General features: G+C 38.4%; 1 protein-coding gene across 5 annotated transcripts in view; it reads left to right on the top strand.

Annotated features, from left to right (window-relative positions):
* ano3 (anoctamin 3) overlaps positions 1 to 18,120 on the top strand; it is a 31,243-nt gene that overhangs the window by 6,413 nt on the left and 6,710 nt on the right. For 2 of the 5 annotated variants that reach the window (XM_067499962.1, XM_067499965.1), the window contains 16 exons: positions 6,752 to 6,958; positions 8,776 to 8,906; positions 9,053 to 9,208; positions 9,299 to 9,399; positions 9,497 to 9,541; positions 11,631 to 11,762; positions 12,331 to 12,437; positions 13,487 to 13,542; positions 13,631 to 13,752; positions 14,142 to 14,276; positions 14,374 to 14,470; positions 15,175 to 15,235; positions 16,888 to 16,970; positions 17,140 to 17,280; positions 17,659 to 17,823; positions 18,005 to 18,041. In XM_067499962.1, the coding sequence (XP_067356063.1) occupies positions 6,752 to 6,958; positions 8,776 to 8,906; positions 9,053 to 9,208; positions 9,299 to 9,399; positions 9,497 to 9,541; positions 11,631 to 11,762; positions 12,331 to 12,437; positions 13,487 to 13,542; positions 13,631 to 13,752; positions 14,142 to 14,276; positions 14,374 to 14,470; positions 15,175 to 15,235; positions 16,888 to 16,970; positions 17,140 to 17,280; positions 17,659 to 17,823; positions 18,005 to 18,041 (1,776 nt within the window). Of the gene's footprint in view, positions 1 to 6,751; positions 6,959 to 8,775; positions 8,907 to 9,052; positions 9,209 to 9,298; positions 9,400 to 9,496; positions 9,542 to 11,627; positions 11,763 to 12,330; positions 12,438 to 13,486; positions 13,543 to 13,630; positions 13,753 to 14,141; positions 14,277 to 14,373; positions 14,471 to 15,174; positions 15,236 to 16,887; positions 16,971 to 17,139; positions 17,281 to 17,658; positions 17,824 to 18,004; positions 18,042 to 18,120 lie in introns of all 5 variants that reach the window. The other 3 variants (XM_067499961.1, XM_067499963.1, XM_067499964.1) reach the window with 2 other exon arrangements.

The raw sequence follows: 18,120 nt of genomic DNA, 5'->3' as shown, positions 1-18,120 counted from the left end.
AACAAATTTGACCTGTATCTTCCATTCAGTTAGAATGCACTGATGCCTCAGTATTGATTTTAGTCTTTGGGCTTTAAAGACCATTAGTGGTTCTTTAACACCCAATATTAATTATTCATGTGCCGTCTAAAATTAGACAAGAACTGTGAGGAAAGTTCTTGTTTTCATGCTGGTACAGGCTCATATATGAGGAGGCATAACCTCTGTGGTTGTATGCCTGAATGAGGAGGGTGAGAAGCTCTGTCCCCTGACTTCTCATCAGAAGCCAGACATACAGAGGACAGAGGGGATGCCCTGCTGCAGAATGTGTTAAAGTAGCTGATATGTTCCAGTTCCCTTAGCTGGGTTTAGTGTGAAAACATAACCCAACAAAAGAGAAACCAAACTCAGTCCTCCATTGAGGACCCATATGGATAATGTGGACTGTATGAATCTATATTTGATAGTAATTTATTTGATAATTTAAATGTGCTTGTATTGTTTTGTTTTATTGTATGAGTTGTGTTCTATGCAGTAGTTATTTCTGACTGCGTGTTTCAAAGAAAATACTACGTTATATACAGTATTAGAGACAACTTCTTGGCTTCTATCCAGCACACAGGGAACAACTGCACATAATGTTATCAGATTTATGTAAAAATCTACAAGCTTAATGTTTTTCAGGAGGGATAGAAAGTGGTGAAAGTTACCTCACAAGTCCTGCTAAGCAATATTCATAAATTAGATTGCACCTCTTTAAACACAACCAGCCACAGCATATGAGAATATTAAAAAGCTGAAAGATGAAAATCCCTTTTCACCATTTGAAAGCTGATTCAAGCTTTGTGTCACGTCGCTGGGCCAAGTCAATATGGTTTTCATTAAAATCTGAAAAATGATTCCAAAATCAGCTGGACGCCTATAAAGTAAGTTATGTGGAAATTACATGTGTGAATATGCAGCCTTTCTTGGCCTTATAAACTGACAAAAGTTTAAGACGACAGGACAATCATAAATATCAGTCTGTAGGAAATAATCATCATTAAAATAATTTAATAATCAATTAAATCAACACAGACAACACTGGGGTAGTAGCAGTGGTAGTGATAGTAGCAATAATAAATGGTCAATGTGTGTCCTGTAGTTGGTGTTCAGGGGCAGCTGCAGGACTGAGACTACTAACCTCTGTCCGAATACACTGCACTCAATTTTGCATGTATGCATATAGAGGAAATGTACACTAAATATGTACGAGTAGCTTTATGCATCTGTGTGTTAATAAACCTTTTGTTGCACACTAATAAGCAGGCCACCTGTCCTCTTATGCAAGCAGGCAGATGGTTTTATAGATAGAAATGTTACGGGACAGATTTGTGGAGAGCACATATACTGTATCATCTGTGAGTTAAACAGGCTACTGTAGAATATTAGGCAGAAACTAGTTTCATGTGAATTGATCCATGCTACTTAAAAAGTGTCTTTTTATCAAACTATAGCAAGCCAGGCAGACAAACAGTTTACAGAATGAGGAAAAAAATACACTGCTGTGTTCTTCATGTGTGTGTGTATAGTCTGAACACAAGCTTTAACACTTTCAGGCTTTAAATAGTCCTTAGTTGTTTTGTTGCTAGGCTATAAGAACAATACAGGCAGGATTGTTTCTGGATCCCAAAGTTATTGTACAGCTTAATCGCATTTACAAAACCCACGGATATTGGCGACGTGGTGTCAACATGGAACTAAAATGTTCTTCTGTGAACTTTCTGCTTTGTATTGTTTACAGTGCTATTCCTGGGCACTCTCAGGTCAGGTGTGTAGGCATGCTGAAAATCCCATGATGTGCAGAATTAAAATGGAATGTTGAAAGAACGTAGTAATATAGAGAGTGAGAGATAAAGAAGACGTTTAATCTGCTCAAATGATGCAACCCAGAGGTTGTGCCAGGATTGTATAATAGAGTCCTGAACCCTTAAAACCATGAGTAGACGTACCATCTGCTCTGAGGTGTGTTTATGGTCAGGCTGTCAGGCTCAGCTCTACAGACAACATTGTCTGTGGAGCAAATTATCACCTATTTCAGGCTGTTTTCACTTTCATGAAACAAAAAAAACAAAAAACAGTTTTTTTGTGTTATATGCCGTGTGATTCATTTTGAAAGGGGTAAATATATATTTCTCACTGCATCTGATGATTTGCGTTATTGATAAAAAATAATTCACATCATTAATAGTTACCAGATCATTAATATGTTTTAAGAATATCAATACAAATAGTATTGATATTCTTAAAACATAGCCCCATCTTTTAATAAGCTGATTTGTAGGAAATGTACACATTTAGTAGCTGCAATAAATAGTATGTCATATAAATAACTTGAGTCAATAGCTAAACTACAATAATCTGTTAAAAAGCAAAGCTGTGTATAAATGTAACACTGAATCAGAAAATAGCAGCAAAATGAAGATTTTTTATATTTTGTTATTTCTTTAAGCCAGTGGTTTTCAAAATACATTTATTTAGCTTCCTCAAATTCTGCAATACAAAGTTTACTTTCAGATATGACAGAGATAGGCCCTGTAAAAAGTACTCAAATCTGTGACATTTTATCTTCTGGTAAGTAAAGCCCCTGCATTCAAAATGCAGATTATTAGAAAACATAAAGTAGTAGCTAAAAATAAAGTACAAAAAGTGGTTATTATACATAAATACATATTATTGATATGATTATATTATATTAACTGATGCACTAATTTATTCATCACTTCAATATTGTAGCTGGTAACAATAGAGCTGATTTTAACACATTATTTTGATGATTATAGATTTTGATGTTGCAGTTACCTTTTTAATTACTTCATGTGCTGCAGAGTAGCAGAGTCATGCTATTATACTGTGTTCTGTATTACCAATCAGAATCTGAATGTAGTTCATGTAGCAGAAAATGGAAGTAAGTAAAGTAGAAACATCTGCAAGCTGTTCTTAGGTAAAACACATTAGTAAATGTGATTAGTTACTTTACACCATTACATTTGAAATGTAACTCATTAAATGTAATTTAATGTTTAAAGGAAGTTATTTTTTTGACCAGTTAACCACTTTAGCTCAAGTTTACAAACAAAAGTCACAGCAAGAGCATAAAACTGTCAGATGTCAGTGTCATATGATGTATTTTTACTTTTCTTTCATGGATTAAATTGAGAATCTAGTAAAATTCTCACACAATCCATGAATTCGCTACTGCTACTCCTTGGTCAGCAGGAATAGTCAGTGTGCACGGAGTATTAACTATTTCACATAAGATATGAGCTGAATATTCAGAGGCTGCTAATGATACTGTTCTAAACCCTTCTGGTAAACTCCGTTCCATCTATGTGTTTGTTCTTTGATATGATGCCAGCCTGAGGATGAAACAGACTAATTGCTCAGTCTCTATAGGAGAAGCTGCCAGCCTTGCCTCAGCCCCGCCTCAATGTGATCAGTTTTATAAATGCATTGCAGAGCTTTTATAGACATAGGTGTGTTTTATTCTTTACTTCTTTGCCCTCACATTTATAGCAGGGATCCTCTGAAATGCACACCATAAGGGAAACACCGTAATGTTGTGTGTTACATTTAAAACGCCATTAACATGCATAAACATGCATTATGCTAAACATGGGTGAATAATTGAAGGATAGAATGAGGAAACATGAGGCATGATGGGTAACATCCCACTGACCTGAATTTATCATCTGTGCACATAATGTCTGGATGTTTCAGTTTCTCGCAGGTCTCTTACTAGACAAATGTGCCTTTTTACACATCTCGGGCAATTCTTCTTAATTTTCACAGCATTGTTTGGCTTCTTCTGGGAACTGGTAGCTTGTAGTTGATCTCAAAATGTTTCTTGTTTTTATCAGTAAATGTTTATTCTTCAAGCTGGGTCAGAGAAGTTTAACTAGCAAAGAGAGAAACATAGAGAAGTAATGCTGTGACACTGCCAAGAATACGTTCACATTATATGGCCGAATTAATCAAGAGGAGCTTAATAAACCGATAACTTCTGTTCTTTGTGTCACAACAACAACATTTGTAGACAGCATTCAGTCACTGTGGGATATTTGTGTGTGTGTATGCATATCTATCTATTTATCTATCTATATATACACACACATGCCCAGACCAAAAATACTATTAGTCTCGCACTTCAAGACTGTCATAGACAAACCGCACAGGAAAGATCAAAATCCCAGATCACAACCTTCCCTGAAGCTGGTCCAGCTCCCCCTTGGATGAGCGTATGTGAGAGTGCATGCGGGATTGTCGTCAAGGCCCTCTTCCTGCTGATACAGAGAAAATTCATAAGCCTTTTTTTTTTTCATCTCTCAATGAGTGTCCGCCTCCTGGGCTGTTTGAGCTGTTTCTTTTCTGTTTTCACCTGGCTTCTACACCTCTTCCAGGATGTTCAGTGACAACCTAAAGACACACACGGGGAGATACTGCACACACGCAGGATTAACTTTCTTCTGATAAACCAGTTTTAGCTAGCGCACAGAGAGATTAAACACAGGATTTCACATTGGATGAACCCTTTTATATATTTATTTAGATTGACAGAATACGCTGTCTTCAGATTGTATGGCAATGCTCTGCCTCCTGCTTTGACACTAGGACAAATTACATACTTGCAGGAGAAAATAAAGCCAAATCTTTGGAAGCAATATTAAACCATAAATATCAACAAAGGAAAGGACCAGGGAATCTAAACAGGTTCTAAAATTCTCATGAAAGCAATTTCACACACCAACAAGATCCACTTTATGTTTCTATATTAAACTTGGAGAGTCCTTTGAGACCACCAAGCCTCACCCCTACATAACCATTAGCTCACTCTGCTCGGATGATGATGATCTTAGACATGATGAGTCTTGCTATGTGCTTGGATTCACTCCAGTTAATGTACCTTTTTAATAACATGTATACAGCTACAAGCCAGTTGCCCTTTCTGTGTATTGATCTGTATAATGGAGAGAAAGTGGGCCCGGTCTTCCAGCTAGATGGTTATATTAAATAAGAATGCATGCACTCTTTTGTGGAATCAGTGGAATCATTAATTTACCTTTTAGTAATGTTGTTGGTGAGAAAAACAAAATTTTACTTCCCTTATCATAAAATTCCAGGTTTTTAAAATGTCACTAGAGGTGTAATTGGCACAGTATAACTTTACAGAATAATAAATTAACCACCTGCAGCTCAAAGTTGAACTGGAAAAGTTGGATTTAATGCCATTGATTGAAAAATGAAAAGGACCAAGGGGAGCAGAGGAACACACTGCTTGTTTACAGTGTAGAAATAATTAAAGCTCTGGGAAATCACGCTTTGTTATTAGCCTGAAGACACGTTCTGACATGGACAAGTACAATAATTCACATTTTACTCTTGTTGTGTTTTTGCTGAGCAGTCTTTATTTTATATTTGAAAGATTGATTTCAATGCACATCAAAATTTCTATGCTTTTCATTTATTAATTATTCACTGTGTAGTTTTAGTCGGTGGAGCTCTTGACTTTATTTCATACCTTTACTGCACCGAAAATAAACAGGGTGAAGTGTGGTTTCTCTGGTCCCACAAGCTCATAACATTAATAGGCTCCATTCTGACCCCAAATCCTGTGAAAGTCCCATTAAGATCAGAGTTTTTAGACTGAGAGCAGGTCATTGTGCAGCTCATAGCGTGCCGCCTTTAGAATGCAGAGGGAAAGTTATCAACGCAGCTGAAGCTTTCAGAAAGCTCACTGAGAGAAGATATGATACATTCCCTTTTAAGAGAGTGCGGGTTCCTTCATTTAATGAGTGTAAATATGTCAGGTGCTGCAGCATGGCCCTGCTGTGAAGGTCAAGTACAATAATCAGTTTTTGTTGCTGGAGATTTATCATTCATAACCTTTGAATCTTCGGTTTATCATTGCAAAATTTGCTACATCACTCAATCAAGAATCTTGTCAGCCTTGTCTCCTTGCTTCATCTTTCGTTGCCAAAATAGCCTTGAAAACAACCTCTACTAGTATACTGTATATAAATGCCAATAAAAAAAAAAACGATGCAAAAAAGCCTTTGTGGTGCACCGTCACGCTGCTTATTGGTGAGCTGGGTAATTTTATGGATGGGGCAGTGCTGACGGCATAATTGCACTCTAGTATGAAGGACAGACCTTATCACCACCTTTGTAGCACATAAAACGTTGGGCCAGTTCATTACTAAAGTGATTTGCTTTTCTCCAATCACTCCCTTGATTTTAGTAACTAGAAATACTGTAAAGAGATGTTCTTACTGCTGGATTTGGTTTCTTTTTGTCATTGCATATTTATGCAGACCAGTGACCGTTTTGTGTTGCTATATTTTGCAAGATAAGTAAAGAGATATAGATATATATAAGAGCACAATATAAAAAACATGACAATTTTACAAAAGGACAAATGCCATTATTGCAATTCTGCTTTCTTCTATAGTTCATGTTACCAAATCTGTATTTTGGCAATTCTTTAGTACTGCTCACTTCACTATGATATATGATAATATATGTGGCGACAAACTGAGCAGAATCACTGTTACTGGAGCTTGGTTTGTTTGAGAGCTGCATTACAGATCAGAACCTAATCCAAGCCATCAGAGAGGGATGGCTAAATTCTAGCTTTATTTATTTAAGTATTCATATGTACAGCAAAACATAGTATTTATGTGGAGATATGTAAAAGTAGTGACATGACAGTCCACTCCTTCCCTCTCATCCGCAGGCATGCACACCAGCATCAGCGAGATCCTGAAGGAGAAAAGCCTGAAGCCGTCTCGCCGCAGCCTGCCCTGCCTGGCCCAGAGTCAGACTCATCCTATCAACCTCAACCACTTCCTGTCTGTGCCTCTGAGCCCAGATTCCAAACCAGCGGTCGAGGATTTAAGTCAGAGCATCAGCACCTCCTGCAGCCTCCTCCCTCCACAAACAGGTCAGTCCACTATTTCAGGCATCTGTTATATTGGTCAAAGAAGTGTTGTAACTTGTCCTCTAATCAACATTAATAGAAAGATGACTAGTCCCTATTTTTTTTAAAATAAAGATTTTGTGGGTGTTTTTACAGCTGTGCCTGGTTATAAACTAGCTTTGTATTCAGCCATCCTGTGATCTATTCAAAGTTGAGAACTTTTTCATGATCTGTTTTGGGTTTTTTTCTCTATTCAGTGTAAATAACTACAAATAATCTATATTACGTCTCTGAGGGAAACTATTCTTTCAGGTTTTATAATGATGGTGACATTTAGAGTGTAGGCATAATATTGATTTAGCATTTAGAATGCAAACTCATGTGTCCGGGGTATATGCAGGGGGAGAGGGAAAGTGTGGAAAAGTACTGTGCAAAGCAGAGGAATGCATCTTTGAAAATTATTCCGTCTTCTTAGTAACTTCAAGAATATTGACTACGAGGGCTCTGTTTTTCTCACAGCACAAAGACTCACACATGCAGCTCTTCAACATGTCAGTGTTTTCCTGACCTTGAAATGGCCTTGGTTTGACCTGGTGTATTTTGGTGCAAACTAGTACAGTCTGCACAAGCAAAAAGACAGATGGAAGTTTAATGCAGATGAGGCCCCGCAAGGTGATGTGTTGCTATTTTGGTGGGAACAGGCTCTTTGACGTTGTGCTGAGAATAGACTTCTGAGGAATCGGGTTTGTTTTCTTCTTGCCTGAGATGGGTGTAGACAGAAGGTGAGAGATCAGAGAGACTAACCAGGAGAGGTTGAAAGACAAGGATGTGATCCTTCACCAACAACACAGCTCTGAATAGTGCTGCACTATATGTGTGCACGTTTTGGTGAATAATGGAACTCATCCACAGCTGGGGCTACTTTTTCACTATTCTTTACACATAAAGTGATTCTTAAGATTATCATGCTTCTTGGTTGAGATCTTGGAATGGCCAAAAGAAAGGATGGGGTCTTTTATACAATCCCAGCTTTTTTCCAAGAAGATAACAAAAACAACCCGTTTTGTTGTTGTTGTTGTTGTTGTTGTTTTGGTCTTTATTAAATGCAACATTTGTGTTCTATTAATATTTTTATATAAGGAACCTACTAGTCATTTATTTTGTTAGAATATTTTGATTTCTTACACTTGGTTTTGACATTATTAAACGTAATAATGGTGTGACTACACCCAACTGACCTGACCGGAATCAGGCCTTCACCTCTTCCCATAGTAAGTCGTGCAATTTGGGTACACATTTATGAGATATAGAGTGTATTGATGAGCCACCCAACATGTCCTGTTGCAGTCTGATAGATGGATTGCTGTACATTGTAAATCCCATTTCCCAAGAAACTGGAAAAACCTCAGTTGTGAAGTTGCAAAAGAGTTATTGTTCTTTAGCTGTGTATGCATTTTTGTGGTATAAAATGTCGTCTGCTCAGGTTTCAAAACGTTGAGCTTCTGGAACAGTTGGGTAATCTTGGTACAATCTGCCTTGTTTGTCTTTGCTGGCTGTGAGGGTTTAACAAAATGTGCACATCAGGGGAAGATGTAGAAAGATTCAGAATAGAAAGAAATAAAATTGGCACACTTTCATCCTCTGTACAAGAATCTGAAATTGTTAAATTGCATCAAGATGTAGTTGTCAAGCTGGCACTCACCTTGATTTTTATATAGCTCAGATCTAATGTCAGTGCTGGCAATCGGATTAGGGAAAATACTGACTTGAGACAGGGTACTTTGTGCGGTTCTTTAGCACTTTAATAACTGTCTCATTGATTGTGCTGTGTCTGTGTGCAGCAGATGATGGCAAGGATAACTATGTGGAGGAGTCAGAGGTGACTACACATGACACGAGGCCAGACGAGTCAATTCTGGTACATAAACCTGTCGCTCGCGCTAAATTAGGGGCCCGCACAGGTTCACTTCAGGTACCACACATATAATAATGTACAATTATTCCCATGAATATATTCACCATATTGCACTGACGCTATTTTTTCACTGAGAAGCTTCGAACATTAGCTGACCTGTGTTTAGCATTTTCCAATTCAGAGGTGAAATTTTGTTGCTGCAGGGAAAGAATCCAGCTGATTCCTCTGGGCTTTTTTTCCGAGATGGGAAAAAACGTATTGACTACATCCTGGTTTACAAGAAGTCCAGTCTACAGGTGGAGAAGAGGTGCACATTTGAGAAGAATTTGCGTGCTGAGGGCCTGATGCTGGAGAAAGAAGTAAGATTTTATTCGTTTGGCTTTTACCAGACAGTTGTTGGTTTCTCGACTTAGTTCTCAATCTCCTGTGTTTGTTTTTCATATTGAAAGCCCTCCTTGACGAACAATGACATCATGTTTGTGAAGGTCCATGCTCCCTGGGATACACTTTGCAAATACGCAGAGCAGATGAACATCAGAATGCCTTTCAGGTAACTATAGTTACAGAAACACAGACACTCTGAAGTGTTTTGTCATTGGCTGGCACTGTCTGACTTATACTTTTTGTGTATATTTTTTTTATTTAAGGAAGAAATGTTACTTTACAGACTGGAAGAGCAAAACCTTGGGCAGGTAAGTAGAGTTACAGTATAAGATTATTTTTCTCTGAAAAATATGCTGAATGATTCAGTCTAATGAAATTCATGAGCAGCACAGCTGTGAGGCTCCACTAATGCAAGCTGTTGATGTTGATTTAAGATTGAAGTAATCAATCACCTCAGTGAAGAAAAAGAGAAAGCTTGAGTTAAACTGCAATTGTCCCTTTGACCTTGTGTCCCATGCCATTGGAAGTCATTTTAAAAATCCATAATTAAGTTTGCTTTTTCATTATTATTTGCAAATGATTTATATTTTTGTTAAAGCATGTTTAATTAATCTTTCCAACCTTTTCAAAAAACACAGCATTCAACACGTCAGGCACATTGTTGGGAAAACAACACAGTAAATCACCCACATTAATAAAAGCTTTCTTCAAAATCCTTGTACTTTTTCAGTTCTATACAGTAAATGGAGCTGCACAGCCTTATTTCCACACTATTTTTAGAGAGACGCACTTGCACTTTCATGTGATGTTCAAGTGTTGACCAAGCCTGAACAAAATTTCCATCTCTACTCTGAGATTTAGATAGAAACAGCCCAGCGAGAAATTACTGAGAGAAATTCAATCCCACCTCTTTTGTTTGGTAGATTAACACATTTGGTTCACACGCTCCATGTACGTTTTAAGTCTGCAGAATCAACAAACCCCTCTGATGGGTTAGGGACCCTAAAACAGTCTCACTTAAGATATTAAAGTCAGATATGAAATATCTGACTTATTTATTTTTTGGTTTGATTGTGCTCTTCTCAGAAATGGGCAGGACAAAGTGACTTCTTACTTCTAGTTTAATACACTCATCAGGATTTAGCAAAACTGGAATCCAAAGTTGTAGACGGTTTTAGGTTTGCTTGTGACTAGTCCACTGTCATTCAAATGTGTAATAAATGTAACAGTTTTAGTGTGTTATAATACTTCACCTAACACAAACACATTTTGGTTAGACATACTGTAGTCGGTAGATGGTTTGAAAGATGAAGGAGTTGGAGGAAACACACACACGCAGAACAGACAAAAATCACACGGACAAGAATCACTCGCCCACCTGTCCAACTGAGAACAAAGCATTTTTAAATCTTGTGGGATCTTTGTCATTGTGAGGAATGAGGACCATTATATTTTCATCATAGGATTTTTTTCACTAAGCTGTTGTTCTTAAAAGAAAAATGTACCTGAGAGTAAATAGGGTTCATGTTCTACTAATGGTCTGTCACTAACTCTTGTCCCCGTAAAGTTGAACAAATGGAACGTGGTGTGCAAGTATTGACAGCTGGTGGTTTTGTGCAGCGTACATAAAATTTTACCATCCAACATAAAATACTTTTCCTGTCCCTCAGAATTTCTATTTACACAGGATGGTTTGTAATAACTCTGGTGGTCCCTGAACATTTCCTAGAGCACCATCATCAGATAAAAACTTTTCTTCAGACTTTTTTTCTTTTTTTCTTCAACATTTTATTCAGCATATTTTTTTGGTTTATGTGAACATACCTGTAAGGGCAGTGGCACATCAAGCCCACAGTCAGTGGTTGGCCGGTGTCGGGCTGTCGTCAAGTGTCCGTTGGCCAAACAGACCTGAAGAAGACACACTGCATAATGGGACGCAATAAAGGCCCATATTAAGAAAACAAAAACATTACGCGATTTTTGGAATTGTTTTGGAAATCATTCAACTATTGAACCCAGAACAAAAATATAAACTCGAAATTATGCATAATGTGGCTTCTTAACATTAAATGCAGAAATGATTTGGGAAATGAAAACTGCATCATGACAAAACTGAATTATTCTTTCTGTTAGAATTACCGAACCATTATTTTGGATCAGTGACTCAGAGGCTCATGAGTCATAAGCAAAGTGAAAATGATAAATGATGAGGCAGGGTGATGCCAGTGTGTGTGTGTGTGTGTGTGCAAATGTGGGTTTGCTGATGATGGGTTGTTTGGAGGTTGTCAGGGTAATGTCAGCTGAAAATGTTGGAAGCATCTGTCCCACATCAAAGAAAACAATCTTGGTGAATAATCTGTGCCGTTAATCCTGTTTCTCTTTGCGTCCGTGCAGCAGGTTTCATCTGAGATGTCGTCAGATAAAAAGCTGGCTTCCCAGAAATCCCATGAAGCTTGACAAAGAGGCCTTGCCCGACCTGGAGGAGACCGACTGCTACACAGCCCCTTTCAGTAGAGCACGCATGCATCAGTAAGGAGGATGTGTGCACACTCAGTCATATACACATGATCAGAGTGTCATATAATTGCTGTGTCTGTATGAGTGCAGTTAGCTGAGATTCATCCTGATCTGTAGCATCTCTCACATCCTTCACATTCATGTTCTGAGCTCTGGATGTGGAGCTTGGACTTGGGATTAAATCTGAAATTAAATTTGCACTATGAAGTCTTGTATATTTTAAAGCTTTGAGCAGAATGATAAAGGATCGTTGGTCATAAATAAGATAGTGAAATGCAGCAGCAGATGTCGATGATATAATTCATTTCTCCCTCATTCATTCCAATTTTTTTGTTTTGTTTTCCAACCTTCTGCTTGATAAAAGCCATTATCTTATCTCTTTTGTCAGAGAATCACTTCCACGTTTCTTTGTTTATCAGTCGTGACGTATTTTATGAAAAATAATGATGCTGGAGTGAACTAAAACTGCACAGCACATTGTGAGTTTTAATGAACGATGTTGGCCAATGATGTTGGCTCAGCTCAAAAAGGCCCTGATATCGATATACTGTTAGATGATGAATTGTTAATTTCCTTCCAGCTTCACAATCAACAACAGAGAGACCTTCTTCTCCAATTCCACCAGAAGCAGAATAGTACATCATGTCCTGCAGCGCACCAAGTACGAGGACGGAAAATCAAAGATGGGTAAGACACTTCACTCACTTCTTTACCGTCCTGCTACTCACATTTTATGCAGTGTCACATTAGTGCTTTCCGGCACTCATTTATGTTTTAATATGGACATATATCTATCACAACGACCCATATTTATGTTCATTTATGAATGATGAGTACTTGGAGTACAGAACATTTCATCATTTCTATATTTGTAATTTTCTTCATGTTATTTTGAGGTTTAATTTAATATAAATATAGTCTTTTAAATATTTTTGTTATTTAGAATTGTGTGTAAGTGTAGGGTACCGGGGAGAAATCCCACCATTTTGTTTTTGCTGTGAGATGATTAAAGCGTGGGGTCCCGCTGAGCTGTGGCTGATCTCTCCTCTCCATCTGGATATTCCTTTTTGGTGTCGGCACTTACCGTACTCTCTGTCCACACCCACTCGACTATGTTGTCCTGACATCTGCTGACATGATTTGCTGATTAAAATTTGGCCTTGAAGGGCCGGAACAGATTTCCAATGAATATTTTAATACTCTTGACCACTCTACTTTCCAGCAAACATGAACCGCTCCACCATAAGAAAGGAAAATCCTTTTCAAATCCACCCCTCTCTGCTCGTGCTATCACAGTTTCCACAGTTGTCAGTGGAAATGAATGCACTATTGTCCTGTGAATACAGCACTTCATTCGTTGCTTTATACAATACAGTAACTGCAGCCATATCAGAAGCACTTTGGGTCAGTTTATTGTGACTGAGAACAGTTTACAACCTACAGCAATGATGGTGTGGACACCAAGTAATTAAGCTTTAGCAAAAATGGAGAGAGCTGTTTTGAAGTGCTTGCAGTTATTTGAAATTCTAACCTGAGCAATTTACGCCTTAATTTGCTTGTCTAATGCAGCTTGTCCGTTACATAATAGAGTAAATGGTTATGACTTCGAAAAAGTAGGTTTAAATCAATCTCTTATCCGTCACTCAGTTATGACTGGTACGTAAATTTTAATGAGGTGCTATATCCTAGCTAATACATGTGGGTCCCCTGACATGATATACTTTATTTAACTGTAGGTATCAACCGGTTGTTGGGCAACAACACATATGAGGCTGCATTTCCTCCTCACGAGGTATTTTTATTTGTGCAGAGATACAAATATTTACAAATTGTACAGTACTGTCTGTAATGTTTTTTGCTGTACTGTTTTCTCCCGTCAGGGTGGTTACAAGAGCAGACACCCGATTAAGACACATGGTGCCCAGAATCACAGGCACCTTCTGTACGAGCGCTGGGCCCGCTGGGGCATTTGGTACAAATACCAGCCGCTGGATCTCATCAGGTAATCAGCTTTGAACATTTACCAAAGCTTTAGTGTCCTGGTTATGGGCAACATAACCCGTCTTTGCTCATGCTCAGGATGCATTGGTAAATGTGAAATATGACGTCATATCACGTGAGATAATAGATGTTTGTTAGCCAGTTAGAGATTTTGTTATAATGTTTATGCAGGGGCACTCATCCCTGTCTGATTTTTGGTTAATGTTGCAAATCAATAAGCAGGACTGGTTTATGGCAGTGTGGGATTTACACAGTGTGTGCATCCTTCTGAGGACCTATCTAAATCAATTTATCACGTCCATTACAGCAACAGCTGCTTTCTGAACAGGGTAACTGGCAATCATCTAAGTTAGTTATTTTGTCCACTTTGTCTCTCTGTTTCTCTCCCAGGCGATACTTTGGGGAGAAAATAGGACTTTATTTTGCATGGTTGGGGTGGTACACCGGTATGTTGATCCCTGCGGCCTTGGTTGGCGTCTTTGTCTTCCTCTATGGTCTCTTCACAATGGAGTCCAGCCAAGTCAGGTCAGTTCACACAACCAGCATACCTTTCAAGTTTATGCACACACTCTGTTGCTTTGCCTTGAACATGGATCATAATTTACAATTATTGTCCCAACAGTAAAGAGATTTGTGAAGCCAACACCACCATCATGTGTCCAATGTGTGAAGAAACCTGTGAACCCTGGACCCTGAGTGACAGCTGTGTCTATGCAAAGGTCAGTGCAACTCTGTCATTCATTGTTTGTTTCTCAGCCTTTTATTATTTTTTTAAAAACTTTTTTAGGTTCGAGTTGTTGTGGGGTTATTTAAATTTAAAGTTTTTCACTTATTGGGAAATGCATATGATTTCAAAAAATCATGTAATTGAAATGTATTTCCTAAACTTGTTTGTTATAGATACGTTAACAAAAATAATATTTTAAATTAGTTGTTAGACTTTTTAAAAATTCTTTTGTATATACTACTTGCCAAGAGTTAAATGACCTTGTGAAGCTTCAACCAGCGGCTAATTTGCTTAGTTAAGTATAAAAAAGGGATACAGGAAGAGCAGCCTGTCTGGCTTTGTACCAAGGATAAAATCACAACTTGTCATTTTTACTCATTGTTTTTCTACATATTAAATAAATTAGTCATTTGGAGTGGGGAGAGAACCAGACGAGCGGTTTCTTTATGTCTCCAGTTATTACGCTAAGCCAACGGGCTGCTGGCTACACTGTACTGTAGGTTCAGTTTAACAACTAATAGGAGTGCTATTGATTTTCTTATCTGTCTTTTGACAAGAAACCAAATACATGCCAAACTAGAGATTTAGAGAAGAGGTTGAAATTAAAAAGCCATCTAAATCTGAATTTTATTTTCCCTCTCATTGTTTAAAGACATTGTTCTTTTCAGAGCAGCCCTTTATTTGCTTGTTTTCTAGGTGACCCGTCTGTTTGACAATGGCGGCACTGTATTCTTTGCTATCTTCATGGCTATTTGGGGTAGGTGGAGACTGTTTTTGTGTTTGTCCACACTCTCCACCGAACACATTATCCTTTCCTAACTGAGAATATACAGTATATATAAACACTCTGCAGCACAAATACAGCACATCTTCACTCTGTTATACATTTGAGAGTAAATCATGGTCAGGTTTCTCTGACTGAACTACTGCAGTTACACTCCCAGTCCTATCCTGATGGAATAAGTCAGCCAATTAAACATCTGTGTGGAGGGAGATATATCATGTAGCTGTCGGGGTTGTAGAATTGAACCACAAAAGCCATATATTGCAGCTATGGTTCCAACATCTGTAATATCTTTGTAAAATAGAGTGTAAACATGACTGTGCAGAGTCTGGCCCAGATCCATATTTCTGCCATGGTGGTAAATAATCACCTTTGTCCAGAGGGAACTGTTGGAACATTGTGTTCTGTGTTTGGGCTAAATGGAGGCCAAGGAGAGCTGGAGAGCTGAGGGAGGTCCAGCCGGCGTCGCTGACTGGGGTCTGTAGCTCTGAATCCTGCACGGAGGCTTTTGGCAGCATAAGACCAAAGTAGCAGTATTGCACCACGGAGTGAGTGTACTCTAGGTCTAGTGTTTGTGTGTGTGTGTGTGTGCAAGATAGAGATGAAAAATTTGTTAGCCCAAGGGACCTAATGTAGGCATCTTTTCTCTCGCTTTAAACAAAAGTGGGTCAAGCTATATAAAACTTCAGCATCTTTAACAGCAGTCAACGTTATTGTGACTGAGGATTTACATTGTATTGGTTTAAAAAGCCACTTTTGGATGTTATACATTTATATTTTCCACTGGAATCATTGTGGTTTGCTCTAATCATCTTTTAAAAATATTATTTATAGAGGATTTACTGGACCAACAAATTAAAGAATTTTTTTTCATCATTGAACCAATTGATAAATTGAATAATAATTTCAACTGCAGACACTGTTTGTTTAGATGTGTTTTGGCTGCACAACACTGTAGTTTTCTGTCCTTTTCACACATTAATTATATGTATAAATCCACATACACAGCATGCATTGTGTTGTCCATCATAGATCATACATGCCTGAGGTCTGTCATTATGTTTGCAAGATTTTTGTCACATATCAAACCACAGAAATATTAATTATGAAATGTGCCTGCAATGCAGCCTTTAGAATATCCTTCACTGGTGCCATGTATCTGTGATAAACCAGAATTAAAGCCTTCACAGATTGTGGTCTTCATTTTTGGAGTTGTGTGCAGTTCAAGTCACAATAGAGTGTGACACAAGGACATAGTGTCTGCAGACTGAATTCCGCCCAAAGAAAGCTTTGCTTTTAAGGTGTTTTGGATCTTGTCTGACAAATATATCATTTGAAGGTTTAACACTGCACAAGTTAAACCTATTTCCTGTTGGCTCTTTCTTTAATTTCACCACAAAACAAAGCAGCTTGTGTGAACTGATGGCTGTTGTCAGCTTCCATAATGGGCCATGCACGTCCCTGCAATCCGTGTTTCACTCAGAATATCTGAAGGTGATGTGGTGTTTGGTTCTGCTTTGTCTCACAGCGAGGGGGGTTCTGCAGTGGCATCTTTATCAATCGCAGTGTGTATTACACATCAAAGTTGGACAGTAATGTGACTGATTCCTGATTCCCATCTACAGCCACAGTATTCCTGGAGTTCTGGAAAAGGAGGAGGGCAGAACTGACATATGACTGGGATCTCATTGATTGGGAGGAGGAAGAGGTATGTCAGCAATATCTGCTTTTGTTTTATTACCTCACAGCTTTAGCGTGGGTTCAAGCTGTATGGCTGCTAAATTTGACATTGCCTTCATGATATATAAACAAGAACCACTTCTTCAACGGGCAGATACAGCTGCAATGCAACGGTTCACATCTGTTTTTTTAAACAGGAGGAGCTGCGACCTCAATTTGAAGCCAAGTACTCGAGGGTGGAGAGAGTCAACCCTATCTCTGGCAAGCCTGAGCCTTTCCAGCCCTTCTCAGACAAACTCAGCCGGCTCATGGTGTCTGTGTCTGGAATATTCTTCATGGTAAACCCTGAATAATCGGCCCTTCTGGGGTTTAGGCACAGAAAGAGCTCACCCGTTACTTGTGTGCCACCGCTAGGCCAGTGTGGTGCGTTAGCAGTGGTATAACATCTCCCCCTGCTGGACAAACAACATAATTGGAGGAAGAAGTGTTTTTCTCAGATGCTTTTTTTAAATTGGTTGTTTGTATTGTTTTGTTTTTTACTAATTACATGTGCATAATGAGTTTTATTTGTTATTATGCAAATAATGGCTAATAATCAATAGTTTTTCCCTTATTGCTGTCCAGTTTTTATATGATCCTAAATGTGGCCTTGCTTACTGTATCACAGTTTTCACCTCTTTCAGACGTCTGCTTCTGCTTCTGTCATGTCCTTTTAGATTTCCCTCGTTCTCACAGCTGTGTTTGCTGTGGTGGTTTTCCGCCTCATTGTGATGGAGAAGTTTGCTTCCTTCAACTGGAAATTTGTGAAGAAGAACTGGCAGTTTGCCACTTCTGGCACTGGCGTCTGCATTAACTTTATGATCATTATGTCTCTCAACGTGGTGAGTGTCTGGACAAGCATGTTCTGGCACGTTTACATATTCTGTCGAACAAATGTTTCATGAAACATTTATTTAGAACTTTGCTCCAGCAACCACCACATCTGCAGCCACACAAACTTTAGTTTGCCGATCTTTCTCATGATAATTACCCTCCTGTTGATGTGTGTTATCATCTTGTCAGGTGTATGAAAAAGTGGCCTATCTGCTGACTAATTTGGGTGAGCATTGACCACACGCTGCATGCATTTATATCTTTATTATTATCTCTAATTTTCCAGGTGTTGGCATGCATTTCCT

Source organism: Channa argus, chromosome 4 (genome assembly GCF_033026475.1).
Source record: "Channa argus isolate prfri chromosome 4, Channa argus male v1.0, whole genome shotgun sequence".
NCBI classification, from domain to species: domain Eukaryota; kingdom Metazoa; phylum Chordata; class Actinopteri; order Anabantiformes; family Channidae; genus Channa; species Channa argus.
The sequence above is the reverse complement of the archived record's forward strand: the minus strand, read 5'-3'. Positions and strand labels throughout refer to the sequence as shown.